General features: G+C 37.8%; 1 protein-coding gene and 1 non-coding gene across 3 annotated transcripts in view; one reads left to right on the top strand and one right to left on the bottom strand.

The window, feature by feature from the left end:
- Positions 1-24,059, bottom strand: part of GTF2E1 (general transcription factor IIE subunit 1) — a 39,766-nt gene that overhangs the window by 7,869 nt on the left and 7,838 nt on the right. For both annotated transcript variants that reach the window (XM_043473073.1, XM_043473074.1), the window contains exons 3-4: positions 10,277-10,478; positions 4,124-4,365 (exon numbers count right to left, since the gene is read on the bottom strand). In XM_043473073.1, the coding sequence (XP_043329008.1) occupies positions 4,124-4,365; positions 10,277-10,478 (444 nt within the window). The remainder of the gene's footprint in view (positions 1-4,123; positions 4,366-10,276; positions 10,479-24,059) is intronic.
- LOC122445663 lies at positions 19,402-19,534 on the top strand. Its single transcript, XR_006270621.1, has one exon. It is a non-coding gene; the product is annotated as a small nucleolar RNA SNORA70 (small nucleolar RNA).

The raw sequence follows: 24,059 nt of genomic DNA, 5'->3' as shown, positions 1-24,059 counted from the left end.
GTGGGACCTTAGTCTCCCAACCAGGGATCTAATGCATGTTCCCTATATTGCAAGGTGGATTCTTAACCACTGGACCATCAGGGAAGTCCCTGCACATGGGTTTTAAGAGACATATAGCTTGGATCTGAACCCTGGTTCTTCCAACATGCAAGCTATAACACTTTGGGCAAGTTATTTAGTCTCTAAACTTCAGTACCTTTTTCTATACGATGGATGATAAAAGTGGCTTCTAGGGCTCTGGTTAAGAACATGAAATAATGTCTGGGAAGGACCAAGTTTGTAGCTGGCATAACAGGACATCAAAATAAAGCTCCTCATCCTGCTTGGGGCAAAAGCCAAAGCCTTACAATAACCTATAAAGTCCCACATCATCTGAACTCCTCCTGCCCAACTACTTATCCCTTCTCTTACCCCTTGCTCGTTCTGCTCCAGTCACAGTGGCCTCCAAAGTATTCCCTGTGCACACCACACACACCTTCCTACCTCAGGCCCTCTCCACTGCCTATTTCCTTTGCCTGGGATATTTTTCCCCTAGGTACCTATACTCCCTTGCATCTTTCATGTCTTGATTCAAATTTTACATTCTTTCAATTCACCCCACCTCTATATTCTTAATGTTGTATTTTCTTCCCTATAGCATTTATTTTCTAACATAGTACTTTATGTCTAGTGTCTCTGTCACCTACTTTCCACAAATGTCAGTTCTCCACAAAAGATATTTACCTTTTCTACTCAGTGATATATCCCATGCACCCAGAATAGCGCCTACTGCTTGTTAGGTACTGAATAAATATTTGATGAATGAGTAAATAAACGGCAGCTTATTTTCCTGAAGCAAATTAAGTGTACTTTGAACTGTATCTAGGAATCTAGTATCAGAAAGGAAACTTCTCCCATCACACACTTCCTATCATTTTGTGTACATGTTACAAATGAAGAATTTAAGAAAAACATTTGCATCCTATATTCTGAAAATAATACCAAATATAATGCCATTTAAAACACATAAAAGAAATTAAAATGTTGATTGAAACCTGACTCCTTTATTCAAATCCTGAGGAACATTTATTAGATGTGTTATTTTAGCCAAGCTACTTCATCTTTTTCTGCTTCAGTTTTCTGAAGTACAAAAAGGGTGGAAAATAGCATTTATCTCACTGGATTACCAGGGTGATTAAGTGAATATTTGCAAAGGCCTGGCACTTAGATTAGTGTTATCTATTATCATTATCAAGAGAAGACCTGTGTATGCTAAGTTGCTTCACTCCTCGTGGCCAACTCTGTGCGACCCTATGGAGTGTAGCCCACAAGGCTCCTCTGTCCATGGGATTCTCCAGGCAAGCATACTGGGGTGGGTTGGTTGCCATGCCCAATTCTGGTCATGGATAAAGTGAAAGCATCTTCTCACTAACATATGAGAATGAATTAGTTGTAATCTTGGACATTTTTACAATGTATAGATAAAACTCCGAAGATGAGACATAAAAGAAAGAGAAAAGGAAAGAGGAATTGAGAAGTTAAAAAGTTTAGATCAGAGAAAACAAGTTTTTGACAACATGGATGTAGAAGTGAGAATTGAAATCAAACTTAACCATTTAAAAATAGTGCCAAAGGCTGAACCTCCTTCTTAGGGCCCTTATTGCCAATGTAGTATTTCAAGGGGAAAAAAAGACAAGTAATGTATGCAAGTCAAAACTAAATGAAGTCATGTCTAAAAGATTTCTGACAAGGTTACTGAGAAACATAGGCAAAAAAGGAATTGATCTGTTACAGACAGAAGACAAAAAATAAGGATAAATGAAATCTCTAAATGGTAAAGCAGAAAAACTAGTTCTAGGAACAGTCTTATTTAACAGAGTTATAAATTACGAAGATGATGTATACTGGGAAACTGTCAAGTTCACTGATGAGGCTAAGCAATTCTGGGTACTTAAAGGCCAAACTAATACCAAAAAAATATAGGAAGAGCTGAAGGTTGAATAAGTGGGCATAAGAGTGTCAGACCTAGTTTGTTTCTCAAACCTGCTGAGTTTGGGGGATATTTTTTAGTTTAAAAATTTTTTTTGGCTATGCTGTGCAGCAAGAGGGATCTTGGTTCCCTAATCAGGGATCGAACCCATACCCCCTGCACTGGGAGTGCATAGTCTTAACCCCTGGCCACTAGGGAAGTCCCTAGATCTATTTTAGTACTGGCATAGTGTAAGAAAATCTGCCTAGAGAAAAATAATCTAAAATATACTAAAAAACCTGATCTAAGCCATCACATAAAGGGAAGGAGAGGATCTGAAAAAAATTCCTGCATATAATTCTAAAGTTGTCTTAATATGCTTCCAGAATCAAAGCAATAAAGAGTCATGTAAAACCTGAAGGATATTTGAAATAAAACTCAAATAATTAATGATAAAATCATTCATATATAATATGTATTGTTCTGGTCACTAGGTCTCAAGTAAAGTATATTACAATTGGAGATAGTCCAGAAAAGGACAATTAAAATAAGACAAAAAATGTAGGTGGAGATGACTTGGGGGAAGAAAATGATTTGTAAGGAGAGTAGAAAAGAATTAGAATTATCACTAAAGTAATGACATCATGATTGAAGTCTATGAAATTCTTAAAGATATTAAAGTAACTTGAACTCTGAGGAAAATAAAGTATAGGACAAATAAGACTCACTTTACAGTTCACTGGATAGAGTCTATTCAACTATCATAAAACCTAATGAAAGCAAATTTAGACCTAAGAGCATACACTATTTTATACACAGAAGGAAATATTCACAAAAGGGAACCAAGACTAGATGACTTATTTAAAGTCCTTATGATTTAAATTCCACCATTCTCGGAATTATAAACATTGAATGTTAAACTTATGAGCCTAATGGTATGTAACACTGGCTAATAATAGTTTTATTTCATTCAATTTTGTTCCTAAGTTCACAGAAAAAAAGGCTTGTTGCTTCAAGAATAGGCAAGAAGCCAAGCTGGGGAAAACAAACCATTAAATAGTTGACAGACTAACTACAATGTAATCTAAAATAACTTGCATCAAAATAGCTAAACATCACAGTCAAGGTAACCAATGGGTAGAAGGGAGACTGAAATATGACTACCAAGGAAAATTTTTTTCCAGTTGGAATTAAAAGACTAGAGAATCACACTAGAGGTATTACCTGCTTTTACCATCACTACCCAACTCCACACTACTTTTACAATTCTCAGCATACACAGTAAAAGAAATGCTAATTATGAAGGGGAAAGAGGTTAGGGAAAAAGTAAAAAAAAACAAGTGATTTTTAGTTACTGATGATTCTTTCAGCATTAAAGAACCAGACTCAGTGATACATTGGTAATGATACATAACCTAGGAACAGGGGCGGGTAGGTTATAATACTAATGAAATCTGACTAGAGGTACAGACTCCTTATTTCACCCCTGTTTCCCAGCTTCTGAGTAATATTTATCCAGTTTTAGCCTCCCATTTCCTACCTACTCTTAAAGCATCATCATTCAAAGTCTCTAAATCCAGTAATTTGAGACTAAAATGTATAAAGTAAAATGGTGCAGCTCTCAAACTTCGGATTATTATGCAATTGTTAACACTTCAGGGCTCACAGAGATTTCTAAAACCTTCTGATATAAAGTTCTGTCAATCTTCTTGGATGGTGAGATACTTGTTCTTTATTCATGTGATATCTTTTTATGTATTTCAAGCAGTACAACTCCTTTTTATTTATGAGGAGGCAACATAAAAAGTTGGGGCTAGTGTATAGTTAAGGCTCCCAATTCAAAGAAATAAAAATGCATGTAAAAAGCAACAGAAGATTAAACAAGAGATGAATTTGGCCACTTTGCATCCAAGAGTACTTTTGCAAGAAATTAAAACAATGACAATTTCTCAAATCTAAAAACAGAGATTTTAAAAGTTGTCTGTTATTTCAACTAAGTTGAAGGCTAATACAAGAATACTGGTTGGTTTTACTGCTTATTGCTCAAGTTACTTTCTGCTATGGGGGATGGTTTTCAATAAAACTAAGAATTGCCCAGGCAAAATTTCTTTACCAAGTCAAGTTTATTTTCTACTGAACTCAAGACATATTCATCTTACTAACTTCTACTCTTACCTTCTTTCATCTCTTCAGAACTATATGCTCCTTGGACAGTGCTCTCTCTTAACCAAATAGGTCTCTCTTTGGCAGATTTCCCCTCCAGTGAGGCTCGATGAAGATCTTCTTGGTCATCCATGTTAATGACAACATTCTGAGTGTATAAGTCCTCATAGGAGGGACCCTTGGTGGTCCACGCCTCCCGGTGGTGCCCACCTGCCAGGCCAGCAGCTCCAGCAGCAGTTGCTGCACGGTCCTTGCTACATAAAAAGATCAGAGGAAGAAAGAAAGAAAAAAACTTGACGTCTTAGTGAAAGAAAAGAAGGGCAGCTGGGGAAGTGGTTACTGAAGTATTACATATAAGTGTAATCATGCACACATGCTTTAATAATTCTGAGAATTTGCTCTTATACCTTTGGGTGATGTTTACATTGGTTAGATGAACACATCATATTTATATTTAAGTTCCTCAAACTCTGAATCCTCTGGTGTGTACAAGTGATTGAGGTTGGATAGATTAAGATGTTTCAATAAATACACTTAGTGAGAGGGGAGAAAGATATAGTGACATAGACCACTTAAAGACACTAGTCTGGCAAAACTCTCTCCCAATAAAATCTCTGATGAGAATTTTGTTTTAAAACAAAACAAAACAAAAACCCAAAACAAAACACATGTTATATTTTTAAAAGCATCTTCTCAGCTGAATGCAGAAGAATTCAAAGTAGTTCTATGGGCTTTTTCCTGTCTTTCGTGTGCTGAGAAGCTAGAAAAGTATTCTACAAAGCCAGACTTCAACTCAGAAATCAATGTTCTTCTGCATCTCACCAAATAAGGCAAATCTTCATGCAGAGATTAGCCTCTCTTCTGTCAAGTTGTATCTCTCCATCTCTGCACCTACACTGACTCTCCATATCCCCAGCTCCAACCATTATTTCTACTCCATGGCAACCATAATCTATTTCTGAGTCTATTTTGTTTAGCTTTTTACCTCTACTAGCCATGATTTTCTTAAAAAACAATTTATTTTTGGCTGTGGTGGGTCTTCACTGCTGCATGGGTTTTTCTCTGGTCGCAGCAAGCAAGGACTACTCTTCATTGCAGTGCAAGGGCTTCTCATTGCAGTGGCTTATCTTGTGGCGGAGCACAGGCTTCAGGGCCTGAGGGCTTCGGTAGTTGCAGCACTTGGGCTCAGTAGTTGGGGCTCTCAGGCTCTAGAGCGCAGGCTCAATAGTTGTGGCCCACAGGCTTAGCTGCTCTGTGGCATGTGGGATCTTTCCAGACCAGGCTTTGAACCTGTGTCTCCCGCATTGGCAGGCAGATTTTTTACCACTGAGCCACAAGGCTCATGATCATCTTAGTCTACTTTAGGTCAGATCACTCCTTATTTTTCTCTAGTCACTTAATGTTTTCTCATCTCTGTTGAGTTAAGTTTTAGTCTTTCTGCTGCTCCTTCTGCTTGTTTTGCTTTCAATCTGCTCCATACTCTTTTTGACTATACCTGATTTTCTGTGTCTAAGCTCACCCCTTATCTTTCTTTGCCTGTTACTGATGCTTTCTGCATCAACATCTATGCATGACTCTCCCTCTCTTTCTGTTTAGACAACTCTGTTTTATTCCATAAATTATCTCCATGTTTCATGAACTACCTGCTTACTTAGTACCTGCCCTGTATCTTTCTCCATACCTTTTGCTGTGTTCTTGTCCATGTCTACTGATTCCCTTGCTCCATATTTCTCTTACTTCTCTGCCATTTTTTCCCTAAATTTTCCCCATGGATCCTGAACTGTCTCCTGTGCAGTACCCTTTCTCAATCTGAGCCTAAGCAATACTTCATTTGTCTTTAAGTTCTGAATCACTTCTCTCAGAAGCCACTCACTATTTTTCCTTCTCTTTGATCCTACTTCATGTCTGCTTACTCCACTGTTCCTCAATTCTCCCTGGGCCCACTTACATCTACTTAACTTTTTTGTCTCCTGTTTAATTAAGATTTCTCTGATATATATGGGGGTCACAAAGAGTTGGACACGACTGAGCAACTGATATATACTGTGGTCCGTGTATCTGATTGGCTCATTACATCTCTCCCTGAGAACACTATGTTTCTCTGTAGGTAATCTTGGTTTCATCCCATACCTCCTTGCCTCTGGATATCTACAGACCCATTGCCACTTTTTCCCTCAAAAGAAGAAAAAAAAAATGCACCCTCTCTAGCTGTACAAACCACGCTGATCTGGTCACTTAATCCATGCCTTCTAACTACTACCCTGTACCAGGGCTGCTTTGTACATCATTCTTTCCCACAGACTTTTTATTAGTTATCTCCTCACCCACTCTGAGTTTAGGCCTAGGAGGCATCTCTCCGTACCCAATCCATCTACCTGTCTTGCTATAGTTTAAAGTCTTATGTTACAGTTGCAAATAACTGGTTTCTTTCTAGCTTTTATTCCTTTCTGCATTCATTCTAATGTTACTTTTTGCATTATGTACAATGTTGATCTCAATTTAATCCACATCTGTTCTTTATTCCTTTTCTGTCTTCCATATTGTCTTCTAAAAGGTTGTGCTGTTGCTTTCACTATATGAGTCTACTTAGTCTGGTGTAAGTTGTCTTTTTAAATGTTGGTCTCTCTCAAGCATTCAATTTTGTCTTCTCTCTTAGCCTGATCTGTGTTTTCATGTTTCTGTGCTTACTCTACATTCTGAGTCTCTCCTCTCTCACCCAGTTGTCCCCTTAACTCCTTTTAATGTCTCTTCTATTTTCAGCTAATATTCTTAACTTGTTGTGCTGAGCCTGTCCTATATGCCTGTCTGCGCCCACATGCGTCTCCCTGAGTTAGCCAGATGCCTTTTCTGTCTCTCTCCACCCACTCAGTTTCTCTAGTTCTGACCTGGCCAACTCCACCCTGTCCTTTTTCTCCTTCACCCATAATCTTAAATGATCCACTCAACCTTTCTGAAGCTATTATTTCTCCATATCATCTTGAAAATATAGTTATCATCTATGCTGTATCTTTAGCATTAACTCTGAAGACTCTTCTGAAGGTAGTTAAGTGTTCAGTAGTTTGGATAGGACAATTCAAATAAATGTGAATATAAGACTACTTTTAAAAAGTCTTTTGTTTTCATTACTCGATTACAGAAACTCAAGATTAGTTTTATTTTGGTTTGAGGCAGGAAAGATTTGGCCACAAGTTAAACAAATTATTAAATTTGGAAGAATTTTTTTAAAGATATCTTTAAGCATGGAGAATTGACTACACAGATTTTATTTATATCTTCACCAAATATATAGTCAAATCATCAGCAAATGTGACACTAAAGAAAGTCCAGGTGAGAGATATCAGAACTGACTTCTTCTGCATGCTTAAATTTCTCCTATGGAGAGAATGCACACATTTCACTTAAAGATGACCAAAGTGACAATTCAGTTTTGAATCCTTTTACATTACTTAAATAATTGTAGAATTTTTAAAAGATGTATCTCTCACTCAGGGGTGAGGGAAGAATATTATTTCAAAACTAAATTTTTAAAGATCTTTAAGGTGAGTGTTAAATAAGAGATGATGGAAAAGGAGAGGTTACTGACAAGGAATTCCATTTAGGAAGGATAGGAAGACTTTAAATATCACCAGTGGGTTGACTTGCTGAAAGGCTGGAACTGTTCATCAGTTCTTGGGTTAAATCTACTGACAGTTTTGCAGAGGCAGCCTCCGGTTCCTGTTCTAGGGATAAGCTAGAATTAATTGGTTACAGATCAGGAGCCAAACAAATAATCACGCCACCAATTTTTTAAACAAAATAACGCCTTACTATTGTCTGTGTATTCCCACAGCACTCTATTGATGTTTTCCTTTTCTTGTGCTGGGGCAGGGTGGCTACTACAAAACTGTTGCACTCTGAAATAGAGCCTATAGTACAGAAAACCTAAATAACCACCACTTCCAGGATGTTGGATACAAGCAGTGGAGCTTGTCAAATGCTGGTGAGGCCACCCTAGCCAGAGTAACACCTTCTAACCTAGCTCTTAACAGTCTTGTTCCTAACTAAGTAGAAGCAATTGTATTTTGTTCTGGCTGGAAGTCCAAGTACCCCATTCTATATTTCTTGCCTGCCTTCATTTCCCCCTTTCTTTTTATTGACCAAGCTGTTGAGTAGCCTCTTTTTTGATTAGTATTTCCATCACTCCTAGTGAGAAGCAGGTGATCTGATATACTGAGCCGCTGTTGGACTCTCATGTTGCTCAGACTTATCTCCAGGATGGACTGAGGGATACCTAAGTAAAGATCCTGGGATGGGAGGTGGACTGTGGTAAGTGTGGACAATAGAGGTAGAATGCCAATGGTGGTGGTGAATGAATACTACTACAGTGGGGAAGGATCTTAATAAACAAGAAGATAACTATATTTAGAGGAGGAAACACAAGTATAATTCACAAAGAGTATTAATATTATACACTGTAAAGAAAGCAATCAGAGAAAATGTCTAAAACACACTTCAATATGAAATAACCAATAAGCTTAAAATGTATGCATTTTTGTAAAACAAATTTCCCTCACAGGCTATTCTGACAGGGTTGCAGTATTATTTAAATGCACAGAAAAAGATATAACAAATAAATTATTGATAAGAGACCAACAACCAGTAAGAAAAATTTAAGGCTATCTGTAATGTGGATGATACTGGCTGCCTATCAATTATGGCTCCTCTCCTTCTTTGTTTATTGATTTTATTCAAGTACTAATGCCTATTTGCTTCAAAGGACTCTGGGACCTTCCTTAGTTCTAGGAGGTAAACCTTAATCAGTCTAAGCACCAATCATGTGATCTCATTTTCTTTGTGAGATGCTGGCTTAGAAATAAGCAAATAAGCAATTCTGGCCAGTGAGACACTGGTGGATACAGCAGGATGAAGGTGGCCCTCAGAGAAAGTTTTCTTCCATCTTTAAACAGGACACAAAGAAGGGATGGTCCCATTTTTTGCACTTGAACATTTTCATCTATATGTGATACCTAGAAAGACATGGCCGTCTTAGCTAGCTCCCCTGGTGGTCCCAAGAGGACAACCAACAGGCTGAGTTCAGCAGAGTAAATATGGAACAAATCTAGATCCTTGAAGATGTAATTGAGCTGTGAAATTAATTCTGAGCTGTGCTACCTAAGGACTTTTGGTCATGCTAGAATGTTTTTCTTAACTGTTCAAGCTACTTCTAGTTGGTGTTCCATTATTACAGATAGAGGCATTCTAACCGACACATATGCTAGGAAAGAACATTCACATTGTTTTGTTTAGATACAAAACCTTCTATATAATTAGATTGTTTTTAACCACCGAAATGAAATTCAATTTGCTCAGAACTGCCCAGAACTGGCTTTTCTGCAACATCTGTACCAGAGAACATAAAATACTAAGAGTGCTCCCAAAATCTATACAGTTACAATTTGGACTATTGGGTTCTATGGAAGGGAGTAGATGGGTATAAACTCTAAGCCATTAGCATGAAACTGGAAAGAAGAAAGAAAAAGTGTAGAATAGGCGAGCACTCCCTGATCTCAATTCTTGTTTATGCTCTTCAAAGAAGAAGATAAACTGCTTTTTATGGCATGACAAAATGAAGGCTGCCTCTACAATTCAAACATTAGAATACACTAATAGAAACAGAGAGCCATAGAAAGAAGTATTAACCCATAAGTAACACCCACTTATACTTCACTGTCAAGAAAGTTGCACTGAAAGCTAAGGAAGGCAAGAAATGTGTGGTTAGAATGTTTCAAATACAAATTTAAAAAGTGATTGCTGTATTTCTTAAAGAACTTCAGGTTTCAGAACTTGACTAGGAAAAATTCAGATATTCCCAAAAGGCAGAACCAATTTGGGACTAACCAACAATTAGCAGAGTTGCAGCAGGCCCAAGCAGATTGAGTACTTAAAATCAAACCTGACTATTTAAAGATTTTTGCCTAAGGCCCACACTGTTCTGCATTCAGTACAAACAAATTTCATCAAAGGCACAAGTTAATACAAGTGTGGCAGAGCTTAGAATCCACATAATCTTATAGTTTTTAGTCTCCTAGTAAATTACTTACCTAATCCTGTTCTCCAAAGTACAGGTGGTTAAAAAGACGGCGAGCTTAAAGGTGCTCTTGGTAAGAGTACAGTGCCTATACTCACCTCTGTTTCAGGGCTGGAATTTCTGTAGGTTCTGGTTCAAGTATTTCACGGGCCAAGTTTACATCCTCTGTCTCTCGAAGCAAGGCATAAATGGGCTCAATTTGTTCATTAAATCTTGCCAAAAGTGTGCGTGCATCTTTTTTGGGCATTGCTGATTCATCTTCTTCTACCTCTGTCTGGCAAAAGGTACAGCGGAAAGTTCCTACAGAGAAAACAAAAGTCTTAAGTCAGGGCACACAAATTCTTAAGACTAGCCTTTAGCAAACAGTATATATCTCCACTCTTCCTCCAACATTTTATTATCAAAACTTTCAAAAATATTCAAAAGATACATCTCTGTGCTCACCACTGAAATTTTAAAATTAACATTTTTCTATTGTTGATTTATCATATATGTATTCATCTATCATTTTTTTGAAGCATTTCAAGTAATTTCACCCCTAACCACAGCATAGCAAACAGATTTTAATCATAACATTTCTAACACATTTATACTTATTTTAACTTGAAATGAAATTCTTTACAGCTTACCACTGAGGCCTGTACCGTGAAATCAACACTTTTCTTTTTGCACTGTATACACCTGAGTCTACATTATGGGGAAAGCCGAATAAATACCTAAAACCAAAAGTCTCCAGTAATTCTGTATATTGCCATAAGACTATTTCTTCAAACTTACTACTTATGTCTAAATCAGTTCAGTTCAGTCGCTCAGTCGTGTCTGATTCTTTGCAACCCCATGGACTGTAGCATGCCAGGCCTCCCTGCCTATCACCAAGTCCCAGAGTTTGCCCAAACGCATGTCCATTGAATTGGTGATGCCATCCAACCATCTCATGTGCTGTCGCACCTTCTCCTTCTGCCCTCAATCTTTCCCAGCATCAGGGTCTTTTCAAATGAGTCAGCTCTTCGCATCAGGTGGACAAAGTATTGTAGTTTCACCTTCAACATCAGTCCTTCCAATGAACACCCAGGACTGATCTCCTTTAGGATGGACTGGCTGGATCTCCTTGCAGTCCAAGGGACCCTCAAGAGTCTTCTTCAACATCACACTTCAAAAGCATCAATTCTTCAGCGCTCAGCTTTCTTTATAGTCCAGCTCTCACATCCATACATGACTACCAGAAAAACCATAGCCTTGACTAGACAGATGTTTGTTGGCAAAGTAATATCTCTGCTTTTTAATATGCTGTCTAGGTTGGTCATAACTTTCCTTCCGAGGAGTAAGCGTCTTTTAATTTCATGGTTGCAGTCATCATCTACAGTGATTTTGGAGCCCCCCCCCCCCAAATAAAGTCAGCCATTGTTTCCCTATCTATTTGCCATGAAGTGATGGGACCAGATACCATGATCTTAGGTTTCTGAATGTTGAGCGTTAAGCCAACTTTTTCACTCTTCTCTTTCACTTTCATCAAGAGGCTCTTTAGTTCTTCTTCACTTTCTGCCATAAGGGTGGTGTCATCTGCATATCTGAGGTTATTGATATTTCTTCCGGCAATCTTCATTCTGGCTCGTGCTTCTTCCAGCCCAGCATTTCTCATGACGTACTCTGCATATAAGTTAAATAAGCAGGGTGACAATATACAGCCTTGACGTACGTACTCCTTTTCTTATTTGGAACCAGTCTGTTGTTCCATGTCCAGTTCTAACTATTGCTTCCTGACCTGCATACAGATTTCTCAGGAGGCAGGTCAGGTGGTCTGGTATGCCCATCTTTTTCAGAATTTTCCACAGTTTATTGTGATCCACACAGTCAAAGTCAATAAAGCAGAAATAGATGTTTTTCTGGAACTCTCTTGCTTTTTCGATGATCCAGCGGATGTTGGCAATTTGATCTCTGGTTCCTCTGCCTTTTCTAAAACCAGCTTGAACATCTGGAAGTTCATGGTTCACATATTGCTGAAGCCTGGCTTGGAGAATTTTGAGCATTACTTTACTAGCGCGTGTGAGATGAGTGCAACTGTGGGGTAGTTTGAGCATTCTTTGGCATTGCCTTTCTTTGGGATTGGAATGAAAACTGACCTTTTCCAGTCCTGTGGCCACTGCTGAGTTTTCCATATTTGCTGGCATATTGAGTGCAGCACTTTCATAGCATCATCTTTCAGGATTTGAAATAGCTCAACTGGAATAGATGAGACCAATCCATTTTCAAAATTAAAGTTCAAGAAGCCTGTGTTGTTTTTATTTCTATAGCTTTAACTTCAGCTTAATTACAACTTCAACTTGTAATTAAATTGTAATTCTTTAGAAATACCTCATATTTTTCACTTCTACTATCATTTCACTAATCTGGGGCACCATTATCTGCTTAGCCTGAAATTAAGCTTCCTAGATCTAGTCTTTGAACCTTTAGGCTCTGTCTTTCCTATTCCTAGTTCCTAGGCCACTGTTTTCTTTATCTCATCCTCCTGCTCTGAAATCTGTCTGATGGCCGAACCTCTAAAGTCCACAGTATCAAATTGAAATTTCTCCATCCTAACATTCAAGATCCTATATAACTTGATCCAGAAACATCATAACCCAACCACAGTCCTTTACTTGTCAAGTAAATTCAAACACTTGAGAGACAATATACATTAACATCTATTTTATTGTATGTGAGTGCTTTCTTTCTAAAGTACTTCCAGGTACACTTTTTGATCCCTATACCAACCCTGTAAAATGATGTCAGAACTGAGGATGTGAGTTTTGTGACTTGTCCAAGGCACACAGCCAACAAGAGAAATGCAGTAGCAGCAGCTACTGTATACCCAGTGTTTGCTAAGTGCCAAGTACGGCCAATCATCTGAAGATGGTATTATTATTAGTGCTCATTTAAATCTGCACAATACACAGATTCTAAGCGGTTAGGAAACTTGTGAAAAATCTTATCGCTACTAATTGGGAGGTGATGGCAGGATTCAAATCCAAACTATTATGATGAAACTCATACTCTTAAACATTACTTAATACCACTGGCCCAACTCAGACCTCCAGTTTGGTTCTTACTCTCAAATGCCAGGGATAGCCATCGTTCCTTTCTAACCCAATCAACCCAAAAGATTAAGAGAGATCAAGCACTTAGTGTCTGGCATACAGTAAATATGTAATACATTTCGTTTTAAAAAGCCTAATATATGATTGATATATAACCCCACCCTCAACCCCACTTCCCCTAGTAAAGAATAAACAATCTAGACATTTCTGCTTCAACATTAACACTAGGCTCTACTGATATATTTCAAACAGAATAAGTTTCTCTACTGCCTCTCACACATAAAATATCCAATCACATGTAAATTCTTTGCTCATAAACCCTGTCTAAATACTCTTACTCCATCTTCCTGCTATCCACATGCTATCTCATCTTCTACATCTATTCCAAATAAGTAAAAAAGAGAAAACAGCCTCTCATAGCTGAGAAGTAGCCCAGCACTCATATGTTAGGCTGTGGCGCTTTTCTGACAAATGGAATCCACAAATCACCAATATCAGATAAAAGGTTCTCTGAGACCACGACGAAAGTGAGGCAAAACCAAGTCAATTTCAGTCTGTCTGAATACAGATAAAAGCAAGGTCTGCACAACCACCAAAAAAAAAATTCTAGCTAACACAAGTGACTGCTGCTTCTTTACCAATTCTAGTTTTAGCCTCAGCCTGGTCATCTCACTTCTGAGATAAGATTTATGAAGATATCCAATCAAAGAATTAGTCTCACTTCTTTTCTTTTTTTTTAAGTCTTTATTGAATTTGTTAAATATTGCTTCCATTTTATGCCTTGGTTTTTTTAGCCACAAGGCATGTGGGATCCCAGATCCCCAGACAGGGCTTGAACCCGCACCCCCAGCATTGGAAGGCAAAGTCCCAACCACTGAACCACCAGGGAAGTCCCTTAGCCTCACTTCTTGACAGTACCTACCACAGCAAATCTCCTCCAATTACCTGAATCCTCCCCAAAATCATCTAACAAAAGCCCATATTCTCTAAGTTTGTTTAGCAAAGTCTTGCTTAGTCACCACATGGTTCCCTATGGTGTGTGACTTTCTTGCTACAGAAAGCATCAACAAACCCGATTTTGTTTACTGTGGGCATATATCTGATGGTCTTTGACTAATGGACACAAAGACTGACTTAACTGAACAAGGATACTATTTACCAAAACAAAGAGGAAAAACAAGCTTGTTTTTCTTTGTGGGAGAAAGATATCAAGTTGCTTTAGATCTGAATCCATTGGCCTTCAAAATGGATTTATTAGAAGTCAACTTATTATAACTTCTCAGAGAAGGCAATGGCACCCCACTCCAGTACTCTTGCCTGGAAAATCCCATGGATGGAGGAGCCTGGTAGGCTGCAGTCCATGGGGTCGCTAAGAGTCGGACATGACTGAGTGACTTCACTTTCACTTTTCACTTTCATGCATTGGAGAAGGAAATGGCAACCAACTCCAGTGTTCTTGCCTGGAGAATCCCAGGGACGGGGGAGCTTGGTGGGCTTCCGTCTAAAGGGTTGCACAGAGTTGGACACGACTGAAGCAACTTAGCAGCAGGAATGTTATAACTTCTGAAAGCTCAACAGTGCAATTTAAGATTAGAAATTTTGATGTAACAATCAACAACATATAGATGGTAACTGAAGCCATAAAGTAAATCAGAGTATCCAGAGATTAAGGAGAGTGAGAAGCACAAACAGTCAAGGTATAAGCCCAAGGAAAGAGAAATCCTTGAGAGATAGGATTTGGTACAATCAGAGGGATAGGATGGTGTTTCAAGGAGAAAATGGTATGGTGCTAATTTTCAAGGTCAATAAGAATTGAAAGCTAGCTTTTATATTTCATAAAGTCAAAGTAAAAGTGAAAAGTGAAGTTTCTCAGTCATGTCTGACTCTTTGCAACCCCATGGACTGTAGCCTACCAGGCTCCTCCATCCATGGGGTTTTCCATGCAAGGGTACTGGAATGGGTTGCCATTTCCTTCTCCAGGGGATCTTCCCAATCCAGGGATCAAATCCGGTTATCCCACATTGCAGGCAGATACTTTACTGTCTGAGCCACCAGGAAAGCTTTATATTTCGTGACAAAAGCTAAATAGAGACCTTGGCTAGAGAGGTTTTAGTTTATATGCTATCTTAGGGTGTGTGCATGCTAAGACACTTCAGTTGTGTCTGACTCTTTGCAACCCCATGGACTGTAGCCCACCAGGCTCCTCTGTCTATGGGATTCTCCAGGAAAGAATACTGGAGTGGGTTGCCATGCCCTCCCCAAGGGATCTTTTCAATCCAGGCATCAAACATGCATCTTTTACATCTCCTTCACTGGGAGGCAGGTTCCTTACCACTAGTACCACCTGGGAAGCCCCTACCTTAGGGTATTCTCTTACTACTCCAGGCTGCCTCAGTTTCTTTACCATCTTTCACTCACCTCAAATAGGACCAAAAAGGCACATAAGGGAGAACATGCAATCTAGATCAAAGAATGTGCCAGCAGAGAGAAAATGAAAGGTACAAAGGTTCTTTAGGCCAAGTTTGACAAATGATGAGATAAGGAGGAAAAGATGAGTTCAAACACACTTATGTTTGATCATACACACCCATAAACTATACACACACACACACACACACACATATCTAAGAAAGTTACTTTACAAATAATCCCGTGTATTCATCAAAGCCAATCTGTGCAACAGTATTATTCAAGTCTAACATATGCAGGAATAAAGACTCATAGGAGTTAACATTTATCAGGTCAGAGCCTAAAAATGAAAATCACAAAGCCCAGATTCAAACACAAATCCTTCTGACTCAAAAGACTAAATTCACTGTACCATTCTGAATAACACATCCCTTTCCTAATCTATCATCTCTGCCAGCCACAATTTAGCAAACTTTCCCCATGTATAGGAAAGGCTCCAATTTTTAAAAATATGGAGCAGGGGAGAAGATTTGTAACAAAAAATATATTTAACAAACATTAAATGTGTATCACATGCCTGGCATTTACTCTGCTGAGTTTTAATGTATTGGGATTGGCAGAATGATTAAAATATATCCAGATGTAGATAATTAACAGGTATTGAAAATAGGGAGAAAAAGATTTTTTAAAAACAGATATTTCAAAACTATAATTTGGGGTTGTCCATTCAGTAGTATCCGAATTCTATGACTCAGGACTTTTCTAGTGAAGGTAAGTTATTACTCCAAAATGAGAAAATAAATGGAGACCTACTTGTTAGGATGAGAGGAAAAGAAGAGGGAGAGTGAAAGAGTTTTATACAATTTTAACTTTCTCCCAAAATAATAAATGTAACAACCAAAATGAATCTGGGGCATGGGAGGAGGGGAGAAAAAGGACTGGGAACAAAAGGAAAAAAAAAATCACATTCAACAAAATTCAAACGTAACACTTTCCTTTTCTAAACACAGAAAAAGAAAATTTAGATGACATCTATAATGCTGGCCAAGGTCTTCGACTTAACTGTATACTCATTAACACATGGGACTCATTTTAATTACGCAAGTATTTAGTCAAGGGGACAATGAATAAGTACAAGTAAAACAAAAGTGAAAAAATTGTTTATCCTCCTTAGTTTAACAAGAAGAAAATGCTGTGGAAATTTATCACAATTGAGGAAAAGGGATGAGGACGTTATGAGTCAAATCCCCAAATAATTAGACATTATTTGGATTGTGTTTTTCCCTTCTTCATGCAAACACACAATGAGTAAGTCATTGGCTAATGCCTAGAGTTCACTGTCAAAGATCTGCCAAACATATTCATTGCAACTGGACTATTACTCAGCCATTTTCCTACGCCCCCCCAAAAAAAATCAATCCATCAATCAAAATAAAATAAGCCCAACTGTTTTGATATGCTACAGGTGCTGCAGTGCTGAAGCAGAAGTTATGCTGCAGCCCAAGTTCTCAAGGTTGGCCAAGGAAAGAGGAAGGATCAAATGTTTACTGCTGCAGAGCCCTCACTCCAACACAGTGAAACTAATGTCCCAAGGATTTCCCACATTCTGCCTCCCTAAATCTTGCCAATCATCTTCTGAGCTGCTTTTCTGGAATTCATATTCTACTGGGGAGTGGTGGTGGTTTAGTCACTAAGTCCTAACCAACTCTTGTGACCCCATGGACTGTAGCCCACAAGGCTCCTCTGTCCATGGGATCTCCCAGGCAAGAATACTGGAGTGGGTTGCCATTTCCTTCTCCAGGGGATCTTCCTGACCCAGGGCTCGAATCCATACCTCTTGCATTGACAGGTGGATTCTTTACCACTAAGCCATAGTCAACCCACTCTAGTATTCATGGGCTTCCATGGTGACTCAGACAGTTAAGAATCCGCCTGCAATGCAGGAGACCTGGGTTCAATCCCTGGATTGGGAAGATCCCCTAGAGAAGGGCACGGCAACCCACTCCAGTATTCTTGCCTGGAGATTCCGTATGGACAGAGGAGCCTAGTGGGCTCCATAGGGTTGCAAGCGTTCGTTAGGAGTTAGTGACTAAACCACCACCACTCCCCATAGGGTCACAAAGAGTCAGACATGACTGAGTGACTAAGCACAAGCCATAGTCAAGACAAAAAAATAATATCAGGTGTTGAAAAGTATAATAAAGAAAAGCAAAACAGGGAAAGAGGATAAAGAAAAAGGAGGGTGGTAGAAAGGGGTATCGTTTAATACACAGGAAATTTAGGGAAGGCTTCTCTGATACAGCAATGTGTAAGCAGAGACTAAAAAGACATAAAGGAGCAAGACATAGATAAGATAATTCTGCAAGAGAAAATAGCATATAAAAAGGTAAGGAACAATAAAGGGATGTCTGATGAGCACAAGGTGTAATGTGGTTGCTGTAGCATGAGCTAGGGAGAGTGGTAAAAACAGTCTCTGAAATGGGGGATAGGGTGGAGTAGAAGGGGATGGAGGAGAAGGGAAAAAGAGAATAGATAAACCATCTTCTAAGTTCTGTTAAGAACTTTGCCTTTCTAAGGAGAGAAACCTTTTAAGGCTTCTGAAGAGAAGAATGACATAACCTAACGTGATTTTTTTTCTCTTTGCTACAGCTTTATTCAGATGTAATCCACATACCATACACTTCACTGATGTGTTTTTTAAAAGGGTCAGTGGCTGCTGTGACAGCTTACAAGCAAAGCAAGAGTGAAAGCAAGGAGACCAGTTAAAAGAGTGGTGCAAAATCTAACCAAGAGGTAACGACTTAATGTTTCTCAACAATTCAATGAAAAAAAAATTTGAATAAAAATTTTCTACTTACCCTCACTCAAAAAGTTTCTAGGAAAAACAAAACAGAAGACAATTCACTTCATGCTAAAACCAAGTAACTGGACTAAAAATCAGTAGAATTTCAGTGAAATAAAGGGGAAACTATAAAACTTCAAGATACAGTACTAACATATGGGATTAATTTTACCATTCTTTAAAAATCCAACCACTATATATTATATATTTTAGAAATCAAATTTGGACATTGGTTCCCCTCCCAATGACTATTTTATGGATTATGTATATATGAGGAAAGGAAATAAACTGAGGAGCTTGGGAAAATAAGATTGCCAAAAATTCTAAATACTACTTTCCATTATGCCACAATGTGTTTCTGAAGACAGCCTAATTAAACAGAACATATTTTCTATATGAATGCTACTATAGAAATTTCAGTTCCTAACCAAGGCTTTCAAATTAACCAAAAATGACTAACATTACTCTCTAAAAGCAGTGATAAAACATCCCCAAGCTTCTCTATACTTTTAAAATGTCAACTATTCTCCAAATAAAAGGGTGCTTTGAAATTAAGAGTTGAGAGACAACATATATGGTACAGAATAGACTGACCTTATCATTTTACATATCCTTAAAAAAAGACCTACAATGATTATAGGATTTTCCCAAGGAATAGTTATTAATATAGCCCAAGACTGGAAGCAGCATGGCTCTGGAACCCAAATACACGGTCACTTTGCTGTCTCATAGGCACTGCTTAAAAAACAAAGTGAAACAAAAACAACCTCTGAAAATGACATAGCCACTGAACACGCTGATTATACAAAAAAAGACCCACTGAATTAATAAGTGCTCTGAAATACCCTTACAATATGAACATAAGCTGGTCAAGCATTAATAACCACAGCTGTCACAATAACAAAATATTTCATTAAAAATCACTTTCCCCATGGAGGTCTGATGTGCAATGGCTGCAAACAGCACCCTCCCCGGTAGTATATACAGTGTGCTGCATATATGGGTTGCCCTAAGGGACCCTAGAGACAGCCTTTTCCGGTGGACATTCAAGTCTGGCATGCTGTCCCAGACAAGTATGTACAGTGCCTTTGGAAATCCCCAGGGCACAGTGGCTATGGTCCACACTGACCAAGTCATACTGTCTATCCGCACCAAGCTGCAGAAGAGGCATGAGATTGAGGCCCTATTCAGGGCCAAGTTCAAGTTCCTCGGCTGCCAGAAGATCCACATCTCCAAAGACTAGAGATTTACTAAGTTTAATGCAGATGAATTTGAAAGCATGGTGGCAGAAAAGTGGCTCATTCCAGATGGCTACGGGGTCAAATACAACCTAATCGTGGCTCCCTGGAAAAATGGTGGGCCTTGCACTCACAAAAGCCTTGGCGCTTTCCCTTCCTTACTCATGCCCACAAATAAATCCTATTTTACTATCAAAAAAAAAAAAAGAATTCTCTTGCTTTCTCAGATTTAGCTTATGGAGGAGGGAGGGTGGGGTGGATTTGGGTATATAAAGTAAAACTTTATATAATCATAAAACTTACCAATTGTCAACACAGAGAAAGATGGAAAGAGCAGGGACTGGGTTGAGTGGGAGAGGAAGAAAAACTAGGTTTGCCATTTTAGTCTACATATTTTGAGTCTTTAACAAGTTTACATTCATATATTAATTATTTATTTTTAGAAGAAAGAAAACAAATGCTATTTTGAATCTCCAAAAACACTCAACTCACTCACTCTTAATACACAAAAGTTACACAATCATCCTTGGGATATTCTTTGAAAGCACTACCAAGTCCTTTGTTAAAACCTTTATAACTCACAGTGTTAATGGGCGTATCTATTAAAATGTTACACCAAATACTGAAGTCTCAAAAAGTTACCCTTTATTCTAATTTCCAAACTTCTTTCATAAAGCAAATTTCTTCAGTTTAACCAGACAAGAATATGTGCATGAAAAAAGGAATTGCTATTATAAAATAGTAACAGACATGAGAGGAGCATAGTTATATATTTTATACAATTATTTTACCTATAATAAAAATGAATTTGAAAAACCAGACTTCAGCAATCTACTGCAGAACATATAAGTTACACTGTAAAATATTCATTCATTTGCATGAAAAAGGAATAAAAACCTAAAGCAGATTTAATGTGCTTTTAAATTCAGAAGATCTCAACTATATTAATGATGTACACAATACAATTCCACCCCCAAAACTTCAATCAATGAAATTGGCTTCTGTCTTTCCTTAAATCAACACATCTAGATTTGGTCTAATCATGCATCATTCCTAGATTCTGTAACTCATTATAAAGGGGAAAAAAATATACTATGCCTGGGAAAGAAAACAAATTGAAGTGTAGTACTTGAGTGAATACTAAAGGAAGTTTATAATATATTCTCTGAATTAGGCCTAAATCAAATTTATCTCAACATACAGTGAGCAGGCAAAAAAGATTCTCGTTTTGATATGACTATTGGAAAGACAATAATCAGTAGAACATTGTACACCAGCAACAAAACTAAAAAGCAACTCTTCACAAATGAGTTTGCTCCTATGTAAAATACAAAAAGCATCAAAATACAAAAAAAGATAAATCACAGATAATTTTTTTTTTAAGTTTTCAAACCTTTAAACAAATTTTTAAAAAAAATCAGCCCTAAAGGTTTTGGTGGAAAGTTAAGGGTAGAAGAGGTAAGACACTTATTCCTTACTTACTCTAGTAATCACCTTCCTTTGGCCCCATCACCAATCTCCCCCAGTTCACACCTCTAAGCTTCCCAGTATAATTTTCTAATGAACCCATCCTGAGCAAAGATTTCAAATCAGCAACTGAGCAAAGCAATCCTAGAAAGATTCCTCTTTATGTATGCTTGTGTTTTTAGCATTTCAGGAATTGAACACACCACTTATCAGACATCTTGTCTTAAATAGAAAGAGATGAAGAGAGGAAAGAGCAGCCTGCTCTATGAAGTTAGTAAACATGAAGCCAACAAGTCTTGGGGCTTCCCAGGTAGCTCAGTGGTAAAGAATCTGCCTGTTAATGCAGGACACTAGGGTTTGATCCCTGGGTTGGGAAGATCCCCTGGAGAAGGAAAAGGCAACCCACTCCAGTATTCTTGCCTGGAAAATACAATGGATAGAGTAACCTGATGGACTACAGTCCAAGGAGACTCAGAGAGTCAGACATGAACCGAGCACGACACAAGTCTTGAACACGCTCACGAAAACAGGACTCTGACAGTTTTAAAATGTTAAAGGAACTGAAGAGGAAGTTCAATGACATAGGAATCAGGAAACCTATCTGTCTATATCAAAAAGCATACCTACAGTCACAAAGGAAGGAGGGACTCAGGATTTAACCCTAAAGTTAGAAATTAATATCCCAAGAAGAAAAGGAGTCTACTTGAATATTCTGAATGACCCAAAATTAACCACTGAAAGAGGTCCGTTTCCACTGTTGGCTATTTTTAAGAGTTATTCATTAAACACTTCTTTTACACTAATCCTAAACTCTGACTCTTAAGTCTTTTGCAAGGAGCCACACAAAAGGTGAATCCCCATGAAAGCTATTGTATCTCCCGTACACTCAATCTAAAATATTCCAGAAATCTAAAACATTCCAGAAATAGCCCTACATTATTACTCGAAATATCCTCTAGAATACAACACAGACATGTGTATAACTACCCCCACACACTTTTAATGAGTTGAACTAGATAATCTCTAAGCTCCTACTTATAAGATTGTATTAAACACTCATTTATAAGATTCTTCTTTAAAAAATTAACTTATTTCAAAGTTTATTTAAAATGGGACCCCCCCCCCCCCAATCTCTACGTGAATTCAGTAATAGGGGCTTTCCTAACTATTTCTAACCCAAACACCTAGCAATTTTATCCAACCCACAATAAAACTACACTTATCTGCCTTTACATAAGTTAGAAAACTATATTTTTTTAACTTATTAACTTTTAACTTTTTTAACTTTAATTTTTTAACTATAATTTTAACTTATTTTTTCAACTTTTTTAACATTAATATATATATATTTAATGGGAATAATAGTATTCCCATTGCTAAGAATCCTCTTAGGGAAAAACTTAAAAAACAAGAATAAAATGCTATATGCACAAAAATATTTAAAGTATCATACCTATATCAGCCAAAAAAAGAACACTAAAAGTGGCCCAAAGGGGTGGAAAGGAAAATACGGGAGAAAAATAAAACCTAAAAACACATTTAGAACACTAGAGAGAAACAGGAGAGTTGCTGCATTAAGATACCAAGAGATCACAAACTCTTCTTTGCTATGACTGCAATCATAGATAATACACAAAAGGCTGGTGGTTTTGAGGTAATCTTTTTCTCTCCAGAACTTTTTCTGGCACTATGGCTATGTAATTTTTAAATTAGAAATGGAAAATATTTCCATATCATCTAACTTTTAACACCTAAAAAGAAAATATAATCTCCGCCTCCCTTCTGGGAAACATATTGCTGAATTTAACTTACAAGCATCATTAACAATATCATGGTGGGTGAGATTACAAAGTAGAAATGCTACGTCTATCCTCATGGTCAGAGGCTTGCTAAATCTAAAATATGCATTTATGGACCACAAGACACTATTTTGCTGATTGATGGGGTTTAATGCCATGATACCTTTGTTTTCATTACAGAAGACTACCATATTTCAGGAAATAAAACAACTCGTTTTGTCTGATTAAGTTTCTGAAACCAAGGACTACTGGGCAAAAGCTAGACTATTCCATTTTAATAAAGTTAGCTATATATATCAAGCATCAGAAATTTGGAGTTCAACCCCAGAACACCAAAGACAGAATCTAAGTGGAAAGTATGGAAAGAGACTACACTCTATAGGAAAAAGAGATGGGGGAGGGAAAAGCTATAAACTAAAGTGAGAAATCACTGGCTTATATGTGAATTAACACTGGTAAAACAATTCTTGCCAGACCCAATTTCCTGGCCCCAGAATTTCTGGATACTCATCTAGGAGTCACTACTCTCTGTCCCGTGGCAGAGTTGACCATACACAGTTAAGAACTTTTGATCAGGGAAGAAGTAAAACCTAGAGGGCTTCATCTAATTCCTGTGTACCATCTATTTACTAACATAAATCACAGTGTATAAACCTAAGAACTGTTGAAATGGGAAGGGAAATAGAAGCCCATTAGATAGCACTGTCAGAAATACCATTAATCTCTAACAGCAACCAAGAAATAAAATAGCATTGAACAGCTCTAGCTGAGAATGAAAACTGTTACCAATTCGAATACAGTATATTAACAGCAGAAAAACTTCCCTCCTTCTCCTCTGATACACATACCAAACATTTATTTCCCGTCTTCTTCAAAATGAGGAGAGAAATGAATACTGAGCAAAACAGGAATGAAACAGACGGGAAAAGACCAAGATTTCTAAAGGGAATATACAGAAGAACAAGGGAGGGTGTCGAGGTATTAATAGTGGAAAAACAAAACCAAACCAAACTGACAAGCAGATTGAGAAGTCTAATATCACCCAATCAGCA

Source organism: Cervus canadensis, chromosome 7 (genome assembly GCF_019320065.1).
Source record: "Cervus canadensis isolate Bull #8, Minnesota chromosome 7, ASM1932006v1, whole genome shotgun sequence".
Taxonomy (NCBI): Eukaryota; Metazoa; Chordata; class Mammalia; order Artiodactyla; family Cervidae; genus Cervus; species Cervus canadensis.
The sequence above is the reverse complement of the archived record's forward strand: the minus strand, read 5'-3'. Positions and strand labels throughout refer to the sequence as shown.